This window comes from Carcharodon carcharias, chromosome 1, assembly GCF_017639515.1.
Source record: "Carcharodon carcharias isolate sCarCar2 chromosome 1, sCarCar2.pri, whole genome shotgun sequence".
Classification (NCBI taxonomy): Eukaryota; Metazoa; Chordata; class Chondrichthyes; order Lamniformes; family Lamnidae; genus Carcharodon; species Carcharodon carcharias.
Window position 1 is genome coordinate 30,353,740 of NC_054467.1, and position 21,477 is coordinate 30,375,216.

At 39.8% G+C, this 21,477-nt stretch overlaps 1 protein-coding gene across 1 annotated transcript; it reads right to left on the reverse strand.

The window, feature by feature from the left end:
- Positions 1-3,154: 3,154 nt before the first annotated feature.
- zgc:113425 (uncharacterized protein LOC541425 homolog) lies at positions 3,155-21,403 on the reverse strand. Its single transcript, XM_041185303.1, has 6 exons — positions 21,224-21,403; positions 21,057-21,116; positions 17,332-17,469; positions 11,025-11,171; positions 9,564-9,624; positions 3,155-4,792 (listed from the first exon to the last, which is right to left on the reverse strand). Exons 1-6 carry the CDS (start codon positions 21,386-21,388, stop codon positions 4,680-4,682), a joined length of 684 nt encoding a protein of 227 aa, XP_041041237.1. The 5' UTR covers positions 21,389-21,403; the 3' UTR covers positions 3,155-4,679.
- Between the last annotated feature and the right edge of the window lie 74 nt (positions 21,404-21,477).

The following is a 21,477-nucleotide window of genomic DNA, read 5'->3' on the forward strand; positions in this document are numbered from 1 at the left end:
GAGAAGTCATTGCAGCTGATTCTTTGGCTGGGTCTGAATAAATCAGAATCGAACCTGGAGAGGGAAGTCCCACCCAACTGGACAATGGAGAAGTTTTGGAGATAGATGTCTCGACCCTGTCAAAGGCTGCAGATGGGTCAAGAAGGATGAGGAGAGTAGTTTATCATGGTTACAGTCACACAGGGTGTCATTTGGGACTTTAGTAAAGGCTGATTCGATACTGTGGCCAGGGGCAGAAACCTGATTGGATTCAATCATGGAGTCTGGAAAAGATTGGTATGGATCTCAGAGGTGATCACTCATTGAAGAACTTTGGCATGGAAAGGGAGTTTGGAGACGGGGCAGTAGTTTGCAAGGGTAGAGGTTGAGGATAATATTTTTGAGAATGAAGATTTGAAGGGGAGAGGGTCAGTAGCTGAATAGAAGGAACCATTAACAATATCAGCTGACATGGGGGTCAGGAAGGGAAGTTGGACAGTCGGCATGGGATGGTAAGAGGATCCAAGCAACAGGAGGTGAGTTGACAAGATGAGCTCAGAGAGGAAAGAAACTAGAGAAAGATTCAAGTTGCAGGACCTTACAGGAAGGGAGGGAAGTGGAAGATTACCTGAATGGATGATCTCAATCTTCCTAACAACTCCATGAGCTCCTCGTACATGCCGAGAGTGAGGGTGGAGGAAGCAGGGGAGATTTCATTTTCTTCTCAGTAATTATACACAGGATTTGTTCAATGTCCAGATTGGTAGAAATGCATTCTGATACAAAGTGAGTATGGATATTGCTGAACAACTCCAAAATATTGAAACTTGAGATGTATTGAAATGTGTTTTGTGCTAGTTGTGTTCCGCTGCAGAACATAAGTTGTATGCACATGCACATCTGATTTTTATTATTGGAAAGGCTTAGAGAGCAGATATCACCTTCCATGTTTATTTTTACAGGTAAGTGGCAGCCACTTTCAGAAGACAGCGATATCAAGATAGAAAATGATTGCCCCCACCATATATCAGTATGTGTCTGTGAAACTGTGATACCAACACCTGAGCCCAGAAAAACTTTCATTAAAGTAGTCAAAGATGGATTTGCAACCAAAGATTGGAACCTATTTCCATTGTAAGAATGTGATTTTTGCAGTGAATGATAATCACATTGTCATCTTTACGCAGGCACAGCTTCTGAAGTACAGTCGACAACTTACCAGTAACCTGCCCTTTTATTTTGATTTGCTACCATTGTTCTTGAATGGTGGCTCTGCCATTTTGTTTTTTTGCCAGATTCTGGGAAACTGCAAATCAGATGCATTTATTAGCTTCTGCACTGATATTTTGCGCTTTGATTCCTTGACCATGACTGGGCAGAACTGGAGCAGCTGGATTATAGATTTAAAAAGTGTAATGAGCTCAGAATTATTGAAGTCGCAGATACTTTTAACAGCTACTTAATGAAATGTTAGATCATGCTTACTTTGGTGGATTACACTGGGTTGTGTAGCAAAGATTGGGAAGAAGGATGAAGATAATATCCAGTATATCTCTACAACTATGGATAAGAAGTTTTGGTTTTAGTGTTTACCTAAACTTCTGGTTATAGACAGGAAAGCAGTTCTCTGCATCTGGGAATTGGTCAATAGAACTGCCTATTAAAACAACCACAGTGCTCTTGGGTGTGAGCTTCCCCAGCACCACCCATTACCAGGCTTATCAAATGTCAATAATTCTTGGATTTAATTTCATATATATATATATATATATGTTCCAGCCCAAATCATTTCAAATTCCTCACCTCCTTCCAGGGAGCAGTCCTTTTTCTGTCTGCTTTGTGGACTGCTTGCATTTACATATGCCACCACTACTATTGGAAGCCTGCTGAGATACCAGAAATCCTCCTGGCTGCACTGAAACTGCCCAAAACTTGCATTCCTGTGTCTTACAATCCCCACTCCAACTATGTACTGTGGGGCAGGAGAGGCCTCCATCTGCTGATTGACCTAGAATGGTCTTCACAGTCCATTGACTAGGCCACCACTACCAGGAATGTCCTAAAAGTAATCCCTGTCTCTTTGCCTGCCATACAGATGAAGTGATCAATCACCTCCAACCAAAACCCAAACCTTCAATCAACAATTTGCTCTGACCCACACACGTATCATTTGACCTCCTATGTTTTCTGGGCAGCAAGAGGCATTCCTGCATATTTTGCTCTGGTAGGAGAGAAAAGAAGGCAGATGGAGGAGATTGGATAATTGGGGCTGGGGAAGGTAGCAAAGGGAGTTTGCTTGGTGGTGTGGGGGTTGCTGGATGTAGGTTTATGGCCTACTTCGAATGGATGGTACATCTCACATGGAGAGGAGTGGGGATGAAGAGATTAAATTAATTGAAAGTTATCTGCATGGTACAAGGTGCAGGGGTCATTTCTGCTCATGTATTTGTGATGTGCCCTGATTTCAATTCAATGGGCGTTTCAGTTTTCTGATGCGGGATGTAAGAAAAAGAAACAGTATTTACAATTGGTAAGGGCTTAATTAAGCTACACTTTGCTACCCATTATCTCTGCTCTGTTAACCTTGATTTTTGCTTCACTGAGCAGAAATCATGGCCAACTACAGCCATCACCCAACAATCACTTTCTTTGTCTTTTTCTTCTTCCTGCATCCATACAAACATCCTGTCCTGTTTTTCTAATCATTGTTTAGTGTGCATATTCATCAAATGCCAATTAACCTTTCAGTACTGATGGCTGGCTCATTTCCTTTGAGGAGAGTTAATTCCCAAGTCCTTTGTTCTGGCAGCTCCAGGCTTCTTTCTCTCAAGCCCAAAGATGTTGAATATTTGGGAAGTAATCTTTAGAATCCTGAATTGACTGTCAAAAAATATAGATAAAATTCCTCAAAGGCTGAATAGTCAACAATCCTGAAAAGCAACAATGGGTTTTGGTTATTACAAAGGTGTAGAATTGTAGATTGTAACAAACCTGCTCAGTTGAGCTAAAGACTGGGATTCATTTATATCCTATGCAGAGTGGGAGAACCAGTCAAAAGAAGCACTACCCTAGATTGTTTTCACAGTGGAAGCTGGGCATAATTTGTTTTGTAATTGCACTACATTAAATATCACCTAATGTATAGAGCAAAACATCACATTGCCCATGTCCTGGATAAATTTCTTGCATATTTTATTTTAAATACATTTCCAAGATAAAACAATGAATACAAACATTAGCACCCTTATAAAAATATCAGGAAACTTAATATTGTAAACTTGCACATATCATGCAATTTAAATATTAGTTCTAAAAGCCAGTCTGAATGAATTACTAATGAATTACTTCAGGACTGGTCACTCCTTTGATTTGTCTTCTTTATAAGATGGTTAACCAATGCACAGCACTATCTTTATCCAGGGATAGCATGCTACACAATTCTAGTGCAGTGCAATACTGTGAAGAGGTCAGCATGTGGATTTATTTCTGCAATTTCTTCCATAATGTGAAGAGAGGGAACACTGGTTCCAATTTCAATAGGACAGCAAGAGACAAGTTGCTGGAGGGAGTTCCCTTGACTAACTATTACGCACCTCATTCATTGTTATTCTAAAAAGTAGAAGTCAAAGCAGATCTTAGGCTCTGTCAGCAGGGGAGTAGGTTCTCTGCACTGAAAGACTTCAAAAATGAAAGACAAATACTGCATAGCCAATATGAAGTTATTTTAAAAATGCAGTCCTGAACATCAACTCATTAGATTGAGGCAAATTTTCAATAGAAGTGGCACACCTGTCTCGCATCAAAAAGCCATCCATGCCAAAAGCTGCCCAACAACCTGGTCTGGACCAGCTAGAGCAGTGTCAGTATCACAATAATTTTCCTTGGCACCATTTGTTTAGGAGATATGGCAGGTTTCTGCAGTGATGCTGCTGGATGTGTGCTTGCAGTGCCAATGAGAGTGAAAAGCTGTGTTGCCATTGGCTGTTGAACAATTCTAACACTGTCCTGGATCATATAACGGGGACCATTTGGTCAGGTGCTATAGTGCAGCATCTACCCTGATAAGCATTGCTGTGTTCTGGAATTCAGTATGGAAAGGTGGCAGTGAAGGGAGATAGAGATCAAGGGCAAAAGGAAAGTAAAATTGTAAAAAAGAGGGAGGAAATTGGATCACAAAGCTATTTTTGACGTTGGGTGGCAGGTTTTTTTTTAAAAAACTGATCGCTATAGCTTTTGCTGACCACACAATTTGGAGGAACAAAGCACAATATTAAAAAGTGTCACTTCTCCAATACTTCATTAAAATTAAAAATTGACGGAACTCCAACTTGAAACAAATTCACCAGAGAATTACTGGAGACTTTGAGTTACTCAGTCTCAGATTACTCATTACAGTACTGCAGTTACATACCCTTCCATTCACAGCAATAACATTCATCTACAACAGATCCAAAATGGCATAAAATGTTATTCAGTGGACCATTCTCTCTACTGCCTCGTGTTTTATAACCACAACTAAAATGAGTGAAATTCCAATGCTCCATTTTTTATAGGTGAGGAGGACATAGTAATCGTCACAGTTTAAGACATTTTCCTCAAAAGATATAAAATTAATGTCAACACAGTCCAATAAAAGGTAACATTTTCTTCACTTGCTGGTAAACACAGCAATTAAACATGTCAGCAATTAAAAGTCTATTTTAAGCAAGTCGGATATAAGGTGCTGGTTTTGATGTAAACTCTGCCTCATCTGTGCCTATATCCCAGTCGTTGTGTCCCATTGGATCATTTAGAATTCGCTGATCACTGCCACCTTGTTTTAAAAAGAAATTTGCGTTAATTTGTTTGATCAAAAGGCATATAATTTTAACCATTTAGCTTAGTTAATTCATGGAAGCATATAATGTAATCAGAAGTTATGCAAAGTATGTTTCTCAATGAATTTACACCTGGTGGTTCAGGTGGCTAAATGCATTACACAATAAGACATTGAGTTGTACAGTTCAAGGATTTGCATTCAATCTGATCTGTGGTACCTGCCCTGTTAAGATCTCAATACAAGTGACTAGCTGGATATAGACAAAGTGAGTGAGTATGAACTTTATCTGCCATGGTTTAACAATGTGGGAAAGGGAGAGGTCGTCCACTTTGGATGAAAGATAAATCAGAATATTTTCTTGAGAAACAGGGTCTGTGACAGCATAAATGGATCTGTGTGTCCGTGCACACTAATCACTAAAACTGGTGTACAAGTTAAAAAAAGGGGCAAATGGAATGTTGGTCTTTATCTCAAGAGAGTTGGAATTGAAGTGATGCTTTAGTTGTATAGAGCTTTGGTCATACCCCATCTGGAGTAATGAATTTAGTTTTGGCAATAAACCTCAGGAAAAGATATAATTGCTTTGGAAGGAATACAACCCAGTTTCATCAGAATGATACCACGGCTTAAAAGCTTAAAATGAGGACAGGTTACATAAATTTGTTTTGTATTCCCTTGAGTTTAGAAGATTGAGGGATGATTTAAAAGAGGTCTTCAAAATGATAAGGGATTTCAATTGGGGAGATATAGAGAAACTAGTGGGGGAGCATAATCTCAAAATTGGAGCTAGCCCATGTAGGAGTAAAATCAAAGGATCGTGAAAATCTGGAACACTCGACCCCAAGAAAGGCTGTGGATGCTGGGACATTTCAAACCTTGAAGACATCAATACCCATGTCTAACCAAAAAAAAACACTGTAGATGATTAAAAGTGGGTAAATGGAGTTAAGGTACAGATCAGGCAAGATCTGACTAAAAGGCAGAACAGCCTTGAGGGGCTGAATGGCCTTCTGCTGTTCCTATGTTTTAAAATGTTTTGATAGATGGGTGAGCAGGTGACTTAACTCCACTGCAATGGCTGTTATTTTTGAATACTCTGCTGGCTTTCAGTCAATCTCAGATGCATAATATCCACACAAGGAGCTTTCCTTTGAAAATTACCCCATCAAAAACCACTGCATTCCAAGCAAAATAAAACACAGGAGATTAAAGGGAAAGTAGAAACACTCGTTAAACTGATCCTGGCAGATACTTGGAGAAAATCATACTGGATATCATCAGATTTATTATTACCCTCAATGCAGATACCAATAACCCTGATAATATACTCTAATGGCTTGGTGAATTATGATATGAAACCATAATCAGACAGTTCAGTACTTAATCATAGGACCTTAAAGTACAGAAGGTTGTCATTCAGGAAATCATGCCATCGTTGAAAGGAGGTATCCAATTAACCCCACTCCCAATTTTCTTCCTTTCCCAGTATAAACCCAATTTCCTTTTGGAAGTTATTGAACTTGCTTACACCAATTCCAGTGTATTCCACATTATAACTCTCTGCTTTAAAAATGTTTTCATCATTCCCTCATCTTCAACAAGTTAGCTAATCTGTCAGGACAATAGATGGAATGCTATAATTAGGAACATAGGAACAGGAGGACAGCCTTTAGCCCTCAAGCCTGTTCCATCATTCATGAGATCATGATTGATCTGTGACCCAACTCCATATACCTACTTTTTCTCCATATTTGGTAATACTTTTAGTTAACAAAAATCTCAGTTTTAAATTTAAGAGTATTTTAAACTTCTATCACTCTTTAAGTGTAGAAGTGTTTCCTAATTTCACTTAGGTTTAGTTTTAGTTTTTTTAGAGAATGTCCCCTAATCTTAGAATCCCCAGCCAGTGGAAATAATTCCTCCCTACCTGTTCCCTTGGCACCTTTAAAACTTTGATCAAATTATCCGTTAACCGTCTAAATTCTAAGGAATACAATGCTAGTTTGTGCAATTTCTACTCTAAATTTAACCCTTAGTGTCCAGTTGTCATTCTGGTAAATCTGTGCTGCACTCCCTCCAAGGCCAATATATCCATACCATAAGACCATCAGACATAGGAGCAGAAATTAGGCCATTCGGCCCAACGAATCCGCTTCGCCATTCAATCATGGCAGATAAGTTTCTCAACTCCATTCTCCCGCCTTCTCCCCGTAACCTTTGATCCCCTTACCAATCAAGAACATATCTACCTCGGTCTTAAATACATTCAATGACCTGGCCTCCACAGCCTTCTGTGGCAATGAATTCCGTAGATTCACCACTCTCTGGCTAAAGAAATTTCTCCTCATCTCTGTTCTAAAAGGTCTTCCCTTTACTCTGAGGCTGTGCCCTCGGGTCCTAGTCTCTCCTACTAATGGAACCATCTTCCCCACGTCCACTCTATCCAGGCCTTTCAGTATTTTGTAAGTTTCAATCAAATCTCCCCTCATCCTTCTAAACTCTATCGAGTATAGACGCAGAGTCCTCAAACGTTCCTCATATGTTAAGCCTTTCATTCCTGAGGTACAGGGCCCAATATTCTAAATGTGGTCTAACCAGAGCCTTATAAAGCCTCAGCAGCACATTCCTGCTTTTATATTTTAGTCCTCTCGAAATAAATGCCAACATTGCATTTGCCTTCCTAACTATCGACTTGACCTGCAAGTTAATCTTAAAAGAATCCTGGACTAGGACTCCCAAGTCCCTTTGCACCCCAGATTTCTGAATTCTCTCCCCATTTAGAAAATAGTCAATGCCTCTATTCTTCCTACCAAAGTGTGTGACCTCACATTTCCCCACGTTGTATTCCATCAGCCACTTCTTTGCCCATTCTCCTAACCTGTCCAAATCCTTCTGCAGCCTCCCCGCCTCCTCAATACTACCTGTCCCTCCACCTATCTGTGTATCATCTGCAAACTTAGCCAGAACGCCCGCAGTTCCTTCATCTAGATCATTAATGTATAAAGTGAAAAGTTGTGGTCCCAACACTGACCCCTGCATAACTCCACTAGTCACCGGCCGCCATCCTGAGAAGGACCCCCTTATCCCCACTCTCTGCCTCCTGCCAGACACCCAATCTTCTATCCATGCTAGTATCTTGCCTCTAGCACCATGGACTCTTATCTTACTGAGCAGTCTCCTGTGCGGCACCTTGTCAAAGCCCTTCTGGAAGTCCAAGTAGATAACATCCATTGGCCCTCCTTTGTCTAACCTACTCAATACCTCCTCAAAGAATTCTAACAGATTTGTCAGGCATAACCTCCCCTTGATGAAACCATGCTGACTTTGCCCTATTTTACCATGCACTTCCAAGTATTCTGAAATCTCATCCTTAATAATGGACTCTACGAAGGTGTAGTGCCCAGCACTGCTTACAATATTCCAGGTGTGGTGCAACCAGGCCTTTGTAAAGATGAAGCATGACTTTTACGCCTTTTTAATTATTTTCTGTACTGGCGCATGATGTTTTAATGATCTATATAGCTGGACCTGCAAGTTTCTTTAGACCTCCACTATTTCTAGCTTTATCCCATTTAGAAAGTAGCCTGTCTATCCTTTTTAGATCCAATCTTTGTGTCTTAGTAAATTTGAGTATGCGGTTTCCTATTCCATCAGTTATGTCATTAATAAAAATGATGAAAAGTTGAGCTTCCAACATAGATCCTTGTGGGACTTCATAAGTCATTATGCCTACTCTGTCTCCTACCATTTTAGCCAATTACCTAACATTCCAGGAGCTTCAAATTTAGTTAACAGTCTCTTTTGAGGAACTTTATCAAATGCCTTCTGGAAATCCATTTAAATAACATTCATAGATATTCTCCTGTCCATTACTTCAGTCACTACTTCAAAAAATTCAATCAGATCAGTCAGACATGACCTACCCTTTTCAAATCCACACTGGCTCTTTTCGATCAGCTGAAAAAAATCTTTAACAATTTGCCAACAACATGTTAGAGTAACTGGTTTATATTTCCCTCTCTCACCTTTCTTAAATAGCAGAGTGACATATGCAGCTATGTAGCTGGGCCTGGCAAAACAGGCAAGGATGGCAGATTTCCTTCCTAAAGGATATTAGTGAACCAGTTGAGTATTCACAATAATTTGATATCTTCATGGTCACTATTGCTGAAACATGCTTTTTATCCCAGATATATTTAAATTAACTGGATTCAAATTCACAAACTGCCCAGGTGGAATTTGAACTCAACTCTAGTCCAAGCCTTGAGACATTTTTCAGGAATAAAGTAGAAAAATAAGAGCTTGGCCAGAATCACCAAGAGGGGCAGCCAAAATACTACAAAAAAAAAGTCAAGAACATCAAGTTCAGTGCTGATAGGCAGAAGCAAATGACATCGAGTACAACTGTGCAAATCAGTATACCCTCAATGATCATATCTCCAGGAGAGAATATGGAGTGTTGACCAATACACAAATTTAATTGCTGCAGTCAGGACAGCTGACTCTGTTGGGAAGGATTGGGAGTAGTACGTTCCTGGCTATGTAAGCAAAGCAATTCCATAGACAGTCAACAGACAGAACCTAAAATTAGCAAACTCCAACTCATCCAGCTGAATTTATGAATCTACATCAGAAATGAGCGCAGGGAACTCATTTGAATATTCAAAACGAAGCCAGTGCTCATTTCAAGTGCTGAATGAGCCCATGTTAAAATTTATCTTAAAAATACCTACAGCTTCTTTATAAATTGCATATAAAAACTTACCATGCCAGGTACAAACCAATTCAATTGTCTGAGGCTGCTGGTCCTCTGTCATCAATGACTGCTGCAAAGGGAAATGGGATTATTTAGCTCCATCTCTACCACTGCATTTGTAGAAGAAATATTGTATTGATAAAGCAGCTTATTGTCCTCAAGACATTCCAAAGCACCGCATTTGAAGTGCAGTCACTGCAGACAGTTGTGTGCAGCCAAATATAGGCACAAAGATCCACAAATAACAAATGGCCAGGTAACTGTTTTTTGATATTTTTAGCAGAGGAATGACTAACCAGGCCACCAGTAGAACTCCTTCCTATTTTTCACAAGTTGCCCTTCTTGCTCAGGAACTGTCCCTCTCCATTTAAAATCTGCAGTGATCTGTCCCTTCCTCAAAAAAAAAAACCCTCAGACTCGATCACTGCCATTGCACATACACCCCATCTGCAAACTCCCTTTTCTTCCATAGCTCTGAAATGTCAACCCTTTCTGTCTTTGTATAGATGTGCCTTGACCTGCAGAGTGTTTGCAGTATTTTCTGTTTTTAACAGCAAACATCTGACTGAGCTTTTAATACACAGACTAGAGAGAAAAACAAAAACTGCAGGAGGAGTCAACCAGGAGGAAGGGTCAACATGGGAAAGTGATGGCCACTTTTTTAGGAACATGGAATGCAGATGCGAAGTCTGTTTAAGTCATTTGGTCCATCATTTCTGTGCCAGCACGGTACAATTTAGTCCCACACAGCAGCATTTTCCCCATAACACTGCAAATGAGTCCTCATGTACATGTCCAATTGTCTTTTGAAAGTCTGTTTCCATTACCCTTTCAGGTGTATACCCAAAACATTAACATGATGTTATTTATAGATGCAAATTGACTGTTTTTACCCCCACCTTTCTTCCAGAAAATTTACGTTTGAACCAAAAGGCTAAAGAGGATAGTACAAAAAATGATCAACTTATAACATTTTTTGTGTGACATCCCTCCCAGGAATTCAACCTGATAAGCTGAGATATAATTGACTAGGATAATGAAAACCTGTGGAGATTGCATCTCCTAATCACTATCCAACCACTACTGCTGGAAATGTGCATGTGATTATTGGGTAAAGGTAGGATTAGCCCCAATTTTGATGTCCCCTGTTGTTGAACATCCAAGGAGCACTTGCTTTCCAGACTTGTACATCAAGTCACCCCCTTGGGCAAGATACCAGGCGGAAACTGGTTCCATGGAACCATATGTTAACACCTTGGAGAGGAAGGAGGGAAAAAAATCTGGAGTCATGCAGCATTAAGTGAGTTTTACTAATACACTGCAACTCCCCAAATACCCCATATCAATTTGTAGATTTTGAAATAAAAAAGAAAATCCACAAAATAAACATCCCACGTGCTTTTAGATCACAAGTAATTTTAAATAGGAAATGTATAATTAAAAACTATGATTATTGGTCAATAGACTTACCATTCCAGTGGTACTGTCATAGCAGCCACAAATGGGAAGGCTTCGACAACCAAGATATGCTATGATGGTTGCCACCATCATACCAATCACAGATGCAATTAATATGGCCATATTTGCTCCTTGGACAAATTTCGTAAGTATATACTCCTGCAAAGAAAGCGAGCGTTTTATTCCCAATTTTGGCAAAAAGAGTAAAATGTGCCATGACGACAAGTGAGTAAGTACAGTTCATGACAGTCTGAAGAGAGAGGAAAATCCCCCTGTTCAAGACCTATTCCTGTGCGCAGTGAGCACAGTGAGTGGGGACCTCAGCGTATTGGAAAATTGTATAGCAAGGGCTGTGAATAGCTCTTTAAAATAAAGGAGGGGATGGGATGGGTCAGGTGAATGGAGGTTTAGAAATCTAAAGAGAAAAGTCAAGGGATTAGATCTGTTTAGTTATTTAGGTAAAGACAAGTAGAGAAGGACAGGAAGGGGGAGGGTTTAATGATAATAATGCATCAGCAAAAAAGGTCCATGCAAAGAATAGTAAAAATTAAATACTCTTTATCTGAATAAACAAAACATTCGCCACAAAAGGGAGAGGTGGTGGCAGCATAGTGGTATTGTCACTGGACAAGCATTTTGGAGACTCAGGGTAATGCTCTGGGGACCCAGGTTTGAATCCCACCATGGCAGGTACAATACAAATCTGGAATTAAAAGTCTGACGATGACCACAAAACCATTGCCGATGGTCATAAAAACCCATCTGGTTCACTAATGTCCTTTAGGGAAGGAAATCTGCTGTCCTTACCTGGTCTGGCCTACATGTGACTCCAGACCTGAACAAGGGAAATTAGGGATGGGCAATAAATTCTGGCCTAGCCAGCGTCGGCCACATCGCATGAACGAATATTTTAAAAAATGAACTAGTGCCATGAAGGGATAAATGGGTTTGATATAATTGCCATTACAGATACATAGTTACAAAGTGATCAAGGTTAGGAAATAAATATTTCAGGGTAGGCAACTTTTTCAAATGGCAGGCAGAATAGAAAGGGAGTAGTATCCCTCATAATAAAATGTCATAAATTGGAATTTAGCAAATGTAACACCACTATTCAAGAAAGGAAGGAGTGAGAAAACAAGGAACTACAAGCCAGTTAGCCTGACATCAATCTTCCGGAAAATGCAGGAATCAATTTTGAAAGGAAGTTTTGACATTGCCCATAAAAAAAACACAGGATGAATCCCAGAGTCAACTTGATTTTACGAAAGGGAAATCATGAGACAAAGTTAGAGTTTCTTTTGAAGAATGCAACTGGTAGGGTAAATAAAAAGGAACCAGTAGAAGTAGCATACTTGGATTTCCAAAAGGCATAAGGTGCCACACAAAAAGTTAAACACAAGAAAAGGATTCGGAGTCGGGGTTATATATTAGCATGGATGGAGGATTGGTTAATGGACTGGAAGCAGAGAGTAGGAATAAATGGGGCATTTTCCACATTGGCCAGCTGTAATTAACGGAGCACCACAAGGATTCATGCTGTTGCCTCAGCTACCTACAGTCTATTTTAATGACTTAGATGAAAAGGCTGAGAATAATGTATTCATGTTTGCAGATGATAGAAACCAAAGTGCGAATATAGGCTTTGAGGAGGACACAAAGAGACTGCAAATAGATACAGACATGTTAAGTGAGTGAGCAACAGGGTGGCAGATGGATTAGAATTTATTTTTTTTTAAATGTTGATGTTCACAGACACTTGGGTATACTGTGAATGCTGGCGTATAAGTTAACCTGTGAACACCAAAAATCCCTCCAAAAACAGGAGTTCTGTACCCCAGAGTGGTGAGGTTGCTCCGTTATTGTATATGTTCAAGGCTGGAATGGATAGATTTGTGATCCCTCAGGGAATCAAGGGATATGGGGAGTGGACAGGAAAATGGAGTTCAGGCAGAAATCAGCCACCATCATATTGAATGGCAGAGCAGGCTCAAGGGGCTGTCTGGTCTAGTCTTGCTCCTATTTATTATGAACTTTTATGTGTATAATTATGTGTGTATATATACTTTATTCATTCATGAGATGTGGGCAACACTGGGAAGACCTAGCCTTTATTGCTCATTCCTAATTGCCCTTAAGAGGTGGCGGTGAGTCACCTTCTTGAATATAACTGCTTAGCTATGTAATTCAACATTCTTTTGGCTTAAATTTATTGCTGCTCTGCCCTGATGTTGGGTATCAAGTCTACTTACAAACTATTGAGCTAGTCTTAGCTTCCTTAGTTATTTCACAACCATTCATTGGAAGGAAAAATGTAACGTGAACACCCCAATGTGCAATACTCAAATGTCATCTGCTATCGTTCTGGCAACTTGCATATTTTTCCAGCTGATTTTGTATCTGTGCCGTTCCTATTGATTTCACTTCCCTTTCAATTTAGCATCTACAAATTTGAATAACTTGTATTGAGTTACAGATTCAAAATATTTGACGTAAGATAGAAACAGCATCAGTTCTAGTACTAATCCCTAAGGCATCCCACTCAGATCTCTTTCAGCCACACATCCAGCCTCACATAACTCCTCTAGCAAGAATCCAATATTTCTACTCTTCAGCCAATATCTAATTCATTCCTCTGATGTACTCCAAATCACCACAGGTGTAAAAATAAAAACAAAAAAACTGCGGATGCTGGAAATCCTAAACAAAAACGAAAACAGAATTACCTGGAAAAACTCAGCAGGTCTGGCAGCATCGGCGGAGAAGAAAAGAGTTGACGTTTCGAGTCTTCATGACTGTCGAAGGGTCATGAGGACTCAAAACGTCAACTCTTTTCTTCTCCGCCGATGCTGCCAGACCTGCTGAGTTTTTCCAGGTAATTCTGTTTTCACCACAGGTGTAAGCTTGGTCTATATGTTTAATGTGGAACTATTTTATGTGCCTTTTGAAGGATGAGGTACATATTTTTGTGGGGCTTCCCCACAGTTCACTTGGGCCATCACTTCTCAAAAAGGTCCAGGTGGTTTGTCAAACAGGAATGCCCCTTCCAAAGTCATATCAACAGCTGTTCACTAGGTTATCATAGAACATGTAATCCTCAAGTTTATCCCCAATTAATTCCATTATTTTACATCCTGGGGGTCACCATTAACCAGAAACTGAACTGGATCAGCCTTATAAATACTGTGACTACAAGTGCAGGTCAGAGACTAGGAATCCTGCAGCAAGTAACTCACCTCCTGACTCCCCAAGGTTGTTGACCATCTACAAAGCACAAGTCAGGAGTGTGATGGAATACTCATGACCCTTCAGCAGAACTGTTCTGCTGAAGGGTCATGAGGACTCGAAATGTCAACTCTTTTCTTCTCCGCCGCTGCTGCTAGACCTGCTGAGTTTTTCCAGGTAATTCTGTTTTTGTTTTGGATTTCCAGCATCCACAGTTTTTTGTTTTTATCTTATTGTGATGGAATACTCTCCACTTGGCTGGATGAGTGCAGCTCCAACAGCACTCAAGAATCACGACACAAAGATAGGTCGGAAAGTAAATTGTAAAGAGGACACAAGCAGGCTAAAAAGTGACAAAGATAGGTTAAGTGACTGGGCAAAGATCTGGCAAATAGCGTACAATGTGGACAAATGTGAAATTGTTCATTTTGGCAGGAAGAATAAAAATGCTTATTATCTAAATGGTGAGAGATTGCAGAACCCTGAGATTCAGAGGGATCTGGATGTCCTAGTGCATGAATCATAAAAGGCTGGTATGCAAGTACAGCAAGTTATTAGGAAAGCTAATAGAAAGTTATCATTTATTGTAAGGGGAATTGATTACAAAAATTGGGACGTTCAGTTGTATAGGGTGCTGATGGGACCACACCTGGTGTACTGTGTACAGTATTGGTCTCCTTATTTAACGAAAGATGAACTGCTTCCAACGCATTTACAGAGAAGGTTTACTAGACTAATACCAGGAATGGGCAGGTTGTGTTAGGAGGAAAGGTTGGACAGGTTAGGTTCGTATCCGCTGGAATTTAAAAAAGAGTAAGAGGCGACTTGATTGAAACCTTTAAGATCCTGAGGGGTCTTGATAGGGTGGATGTGGAGAGGATGTTTCCTCTTGTGGGAGAATCTAGAACTAGGGGTCACAGTTTAAAAATAAGGGATCGCTCATTTAAGACAGATAGGAGGAGAAATTCTCTGAGGGTAGTAAGTCTTTGGAACTCTCTTCCTCAAAAGGTGGTGGAGGCAGTTTTTGAATATTTTTAAGGCAGAGCTAGATAAATTCTTGATTAACAAGGGGGTGAAAGGTTATTGGGGGTAGGTAGGAATGTGGGGTTGAGGTTACAATCAGATCAGCAAAGATCTTATTGAATGGCAGAGCAGGCTCGAGGGGCCGAGCAGTCTACTCCTGTTCCTAATTCATATGACACCACCCAGGACAAAGCAGCCAGCTTGACTGGCACTCCATCCACCATCTTAAACATTCACTCCCTCCACCAATGATGAACAGTGTGTAACATCTACAAGATATACTGCAGCAACTCACCAAGGCCCCTTAGACAGAAACTTACAAACTCGCGATCTCTACCATCTAGTAGGACAAGGACTGCACACATATGGAAACACCACCTGAAAGGCCACACACAATCCTGACTTAGAACAATATTACTGTTCCTTCAGTGTCACTGGATCAAAATCCTGGAAGTCCCTTCCTAACTGCACTGCAGGTGTACCTACATCACATGGACTGCATCGTTTCAAGGCGGCAGCTCATCACCACCTTCTCAAGGGCAATTAGGGATGAGCAATAAATGTTGGCCTAGCCAGTGATGCCTACATCCTGTGAATGAATAAAAAAAATTGAAGATTAACAGGTTGTAGTTGCCAGTGTCTCTTTTGTCACTTGTTGATAATGGAAACATGATCCGGCTTCCAATGTACTGATGCTTCTCCAGTGTCCACTGACTCCTTCATAAAGGACCATCAGTGCCTCACAAATCCATTCCAATTTCCTCTCAGCACTCTGGAATAAATACCACCCACCTGTGTGGATTTATTGGTTTTACACATCAAGATTTCTAGCTCATTTATATCAGTTATTAATTTGACTTTGGCTAATTGTTTAGGGAGCACAGATTGTTTGTGAGTTTTCTAGTGAACACTTGGGAATAGGGGATTTAATCATTTCAGAATACTTAATTAAAATCAATGAACTAAATAGGAGTTTGCCTTTCCTTTCTTTTTTTGCCTTAGAGTCCCTGGATGGCTCAGTGCATAAACCTGCATGTTGGTGTGAATTCATCAAACAGATCAATGTTTCTCCCCCAGCAAAGCAAGTTTATAGATCTAGGCCATTAATGTGCTGATCTTTTTATTTTTTTTCTTAAATTACTTATTTCTTTGCCACTTCTACTTTAAAATAATTACTCCTAAGATAGAGATTTCATTAAAAAGTGGATCAATCTTTTGATTTATTATTTTTGACAGACTGACTTATGTAGTACCCTTAGCAGAGAGGTCAATAATCAAGGGACATAGATTTGAAGTAATTTGCAGCAGGATTAGAGGAGAGTTGATAATTTGTGCACTCCTGTGGTGTTGGCAGTCTGGAATTCACTGCCTGAAAGGGTGGTAGTGGCAAAAATCTTCAGCACATTAAAAAAATGTTTTGATATGCCCCTGAAGTGCTGTGACCTACTGGGCTACAGACTAAGAGCTGGATTTTGGCTAGATAACTTTCAGCCAGAACGAATGCAATGGGCTGAATGACCTCCCTCTGTGTATTAATTTCTATGATGCTATCAACAAGTAGACTGATTAAATCAAGAATGTTTCCTGTTTGTTCTGCAGCGAGTTTCCTTTCACCAAAAGAATTATCAAATTACATATTTGATCAACTAGTTAGTTCCCTTCAGCCTCCCCAAGAAGGAAAAAGAGAAGAAACTGCAAATTTTACAGACTATTCTTTTTGGAAAATGTCAAAAAGGTTTCACTTACATTTAAGTTTCTTCTAAAATTCTTATAATGTCTAATAAAATATTCAAGACATTTCTTCTTCCCCACTACTTTCTGCAAGCCACTGTCATATTGCTCAAGGGCCACCAACAGATTAAATTGCAATGCTAAATTTATAATGTAGCACTGTACAATGTGGGAATTGCCTGCATAATAAAGTCATATATTTAGTGAAAGAAACAAACGAAAAGGCACATAACCATATTCCCCATCAGAGTTCATAAAACACTGAAGCCCTTGTCATCTACAGAAAGAACAGGAAGTAAGCCGGAAGAATAAGTTTCAGCTAAACTTCAAAATAGCTTACCATGTGAATGACATGGCTGGGTTTATGTTGGAACACTTCATCATCATCCTCACCATAGATCAATGTCAAAGCTGCATATATTATCAAAATAGCTGTAGCAATCCAGGAAAATACAGTTGATGCAATCATACTGCTCACCTAGAGGTAGAATTCAAGGAATTGTGTATAAACAGCACAGTAACTCTAAATAAAAATAGCCGAATTAATATATTTTGTTAATAGATTGTTATATTTAATAACAATTATGTTAAAATTGATAGAATGTACATAGCATACTTTCTAGCCTTAATACAAGGCTGGCATTTTAGAAATGTAAAAAATAATCTTCAGAAAAAGGTTTAAATTGATAGGTTTCAGTTAGCTTTATTTTGATTGGAACTTGCAGCATAATATGGAGGTCAGGATTCACAGCACAGAAAGGGTAGTTTTAAAACAACAAACTCAGAATTTAACGTAAGTATTTATTTGTAAATCAGATCTGTTAGGAACATAGGAATAGGAGACAGCCATTCAGACTGTCAAGCCTGCTCCGCCATTCAATATGATCCTGGCTGATCGAACACTTTAATGCCTTTTACCCACACTATCCCCATAACCCTTTATGTTAATGTTAATCAGAAACCTATCAATCTCTACCTTTAACATACACAATAACTGAGCTTCCACAGCCCTCTGGGGTAGAGAATTCCAAAGATCCACAACCATCTGAGTAAAGACATTTCTTCTCATCTCGGTCCTAAGTGGCTTCCCCCTTATTTTGAAATTGTGTCCCCTGGTTCTAGACTCCCCAACCAGGGGAAACATCTTACCTGCATCTACCCTGTCTATTCCTTGAAGTATTTTGTAGATTTCAAAGAGATAACTTCTCATTCTTCAAAACTCAAGAGAACACAGGCCCAGCTTGCCCAATCTCCCTTCATAATCAGTCCTGCCAACCCCGGAACAAATCTGGTGAACCTGCATTGCACTCCCTTTATGTTGAGAGATTTGTTTCTAAATATTGGTTTCAACACCATCTTGTGTATGCAGTTTTCTTTCAGACAGATGTTAATCCTGCATGTTAATTTTCCTCAAAAAGTAGTAGAACAGAAGAGTTACTTGAGGCTGCTGCCAAGTGTGGTAGTGTGTAGAGGATTTTAAAAAGTTCATACATTAGCAGCTTGAAAAATACATGGAAGGGGGATTGGAACCTGTTTTCCATATTCTTCAACTTTGAGCTTCTCACATTTCATCTCTCTTGGAGAACATAGGTAACATCGATGGTGCACATATAAAATTATTTGTAAAATACAGGAAGAGACAGGATCTCCTAGGCATTGCATATGCATATTACTCAGCGCTGCAGTGAACTGTTCTATATATTCAAGACAAATCAAGGCTGCTTCAGTAAACACATACCTCGTTGTTTCCCAAAATACAAGGATTATAATGCTCCTGTGGAGACAGCCAGAATATTAACCAAAAAAATACAGAAACAGGAATGATGGAAATATTCAACAGGTTGGGTAACATGTCTAGAGAGAGAAAAACAGAATTAACGTTTCAGGTCTGTGACCTTACATCTCTAGCTTTTCCCAGTTCTGATGAAATAGGTGTAATAGAGATGTAATAGGTTTTCAGCCAGGGATGGAACAAGGACAAAGGAAGCTCTGTGTTAGGGTGAAAGTCAGGAGATTTTTTTTTTGTTTGTTTATTCTTATATGGGATGTGAGCATCACTGGCAAGGCCAGCATTTGTTGCCCTTGAACTGAGGGCAGTTAAGGGTCAACCACATTGTTCTGGGTCTGGAGTCACATGTAGGCCAGACCAAGTAAGGCCAACAGATTTCCTTCCCTAAAGATCATTAGTGAACCAGATGGGTTTTTACAACAATCAAAGAGAGTTACATGGTCACCATCACCAAGACTAGCTTTATCTTCCAGATTTATTTATTTTATTTAAATTCCACCTTAGTGGGAGTTAAACCCCTGTTTCCAGAGCATTATCTGGGCCTCTGGATTACTAGTCCAACGATATCGCTACTATGTCATCATCTCCCCCTAAAGATTGAATGACAGAAGAGTTCCAGGGCCAGAGAATGGTGATGGGGCAAGAATCAAAAAGATGTGCCTCGAACAGGCACCCCTTTCCCTCCCTCCTAGAACAACAGGGTTCCTCTTGTCCTCACCTTCCACCTCACCAGCCTCTGTATTCAACAGATCATTCTCCAAAATTTTTGCCATTTCCAGCATGATGACAACAGCAAACACATCTTCCCCTCCCAGCTTTCTGAAGGGACCCATTCCCTCCATAATAGTCTGCTCCACTCCTCAATCATCCCCAAACACAGGCCCCCTTCTCATGGCACCTATCCTTGCAAATGCAGATGACATAACGTCTGCCCCTCTACCTCCTCCTTTCTCACTGCCCAAGGCCCAAACACTCCTTCCAAATAAAGCAGCGATTTATGTGTATTTCTTTCAATCTTGTCTATTGTATTTGCTGCTCAAAATGTGATCTCCTCTCCATTGAGATGACCAAATGCAGATTGGGTGACTGCTTTGCTAAATGCCTACATGCAGACAGCAGGCATGACCTTGAGCTTTAGGTCACCTGTCAATTTAATTCTCCCCCTTGCTCTCACACTGACATTTCTGTCCTTGGCCTACTGCACTGTTTCAATGAAGCTCAATGCAACTTTGAGGAACAGCACCTCATTTTTCGATTGGACACTTTACAGTCTTCCGGACTCAACAGTGAGTTCAACAATTTCGGACCATAATCTCTGCTCTATTTTGTTTCCTTTTCTTTGCTTGGTTCGGTTTTTAAAATTTCAGTCAGCAGCACTGCTGCAAATTTCCAGCATCTGCTGTGTTCTGCTTTCAGAATATTAACCAATTGCTTCAAAATATGATATTGGGCTGATCCAACAGATTGATGCACAGGGCCTCAAATTTAATTGATATGGCTGGACACAATAGCAGTTGCATCAGATTGTTTTCTTATCTACTCCCTTTTCCATCACCAGCCCTGCCACCCCTTCCTTACTCGCCATCCAAAGACAGACACCTTGCTAGGAGTACAGTATCATAGGTGCTGGTTGATCTCCAGTAAATCAAATGGATTTTCATGAGTGAGCAGGCTGTGGGAGTAATACAGCCATATGGTCATATGGATGGGAAGTTCCCTTCAACCCAGCGACTCACCCTCTACCACCCAAAAATGGAAACTGAACAAATCACTGTTCTCACAAAAGAGCTCAAGATTTAAGCAATCTGACAAAAACCAAAACCTTATTATATCCAAAGCAACCCCTCAAGATTCAGTGAGGGTGAATTTAAGAAACAGCATTTATTTTGACTAGAATGTTAAAAAGACAAAGTAAAACCAACTACCAGAGGACTTGTTGCTTTATTACTTTGAAAAAACTCTATCGAATCAATTTATCTACTAAACCCAATCTAAATATGCTTAGTTCTTCATGAACGGTGGGATAAAAGTGACTCTTTAAAGTCTTAGGTGTCCAAGCACATTGGCAAGGTTAAATAAACAGGTCACTCGTTCGCCCTCTCAACCAAGTGTACCCAAGTGTTATTTAAAAAGAACATACAAATGAATAGGTGAACTTTAAAAAAAAAACAAAATTATTCATGATGTTCTTTATACTGTTTTGGGTGATAATCATCACCTAATTTAGTGTTTACGATGGCATTAGTGATTTCCCCCCTACACTGAAAGAGACTTACAAGAATAGGATTCTTTTTCTGAGAAGCAAATAATGCCAGAACTCCCGGAAAGGCCATTGCCTGAAAAAGCAAGCAAAACATTTCAAAGCAAGTAAAATGTTTCACCATTGGTTCATGGATTAAAGAAAAGTCATGTTATATTTAAAAGTAAATTCTTTTGGATTTACCGTGCCAGTCCAGATGGGTATTCTAGTTCTACTGAGTACTGAATTTTTCCTAAAAATTGTATCCATAAAGCCAGATATTACACACACTGCAGCACAAGCTATCTGCAGAAATCCCAGGATAACCATACCACGCTGATTAAATATGAAGTATCTGTAACGTGCCATTGTCTGAAGACAAAGATGGGGAAAACAGCCAATAGCCTCACTGATGGTCAATAATTTTAATATCTGTAGGTTCAAACAAGGTGATCTTC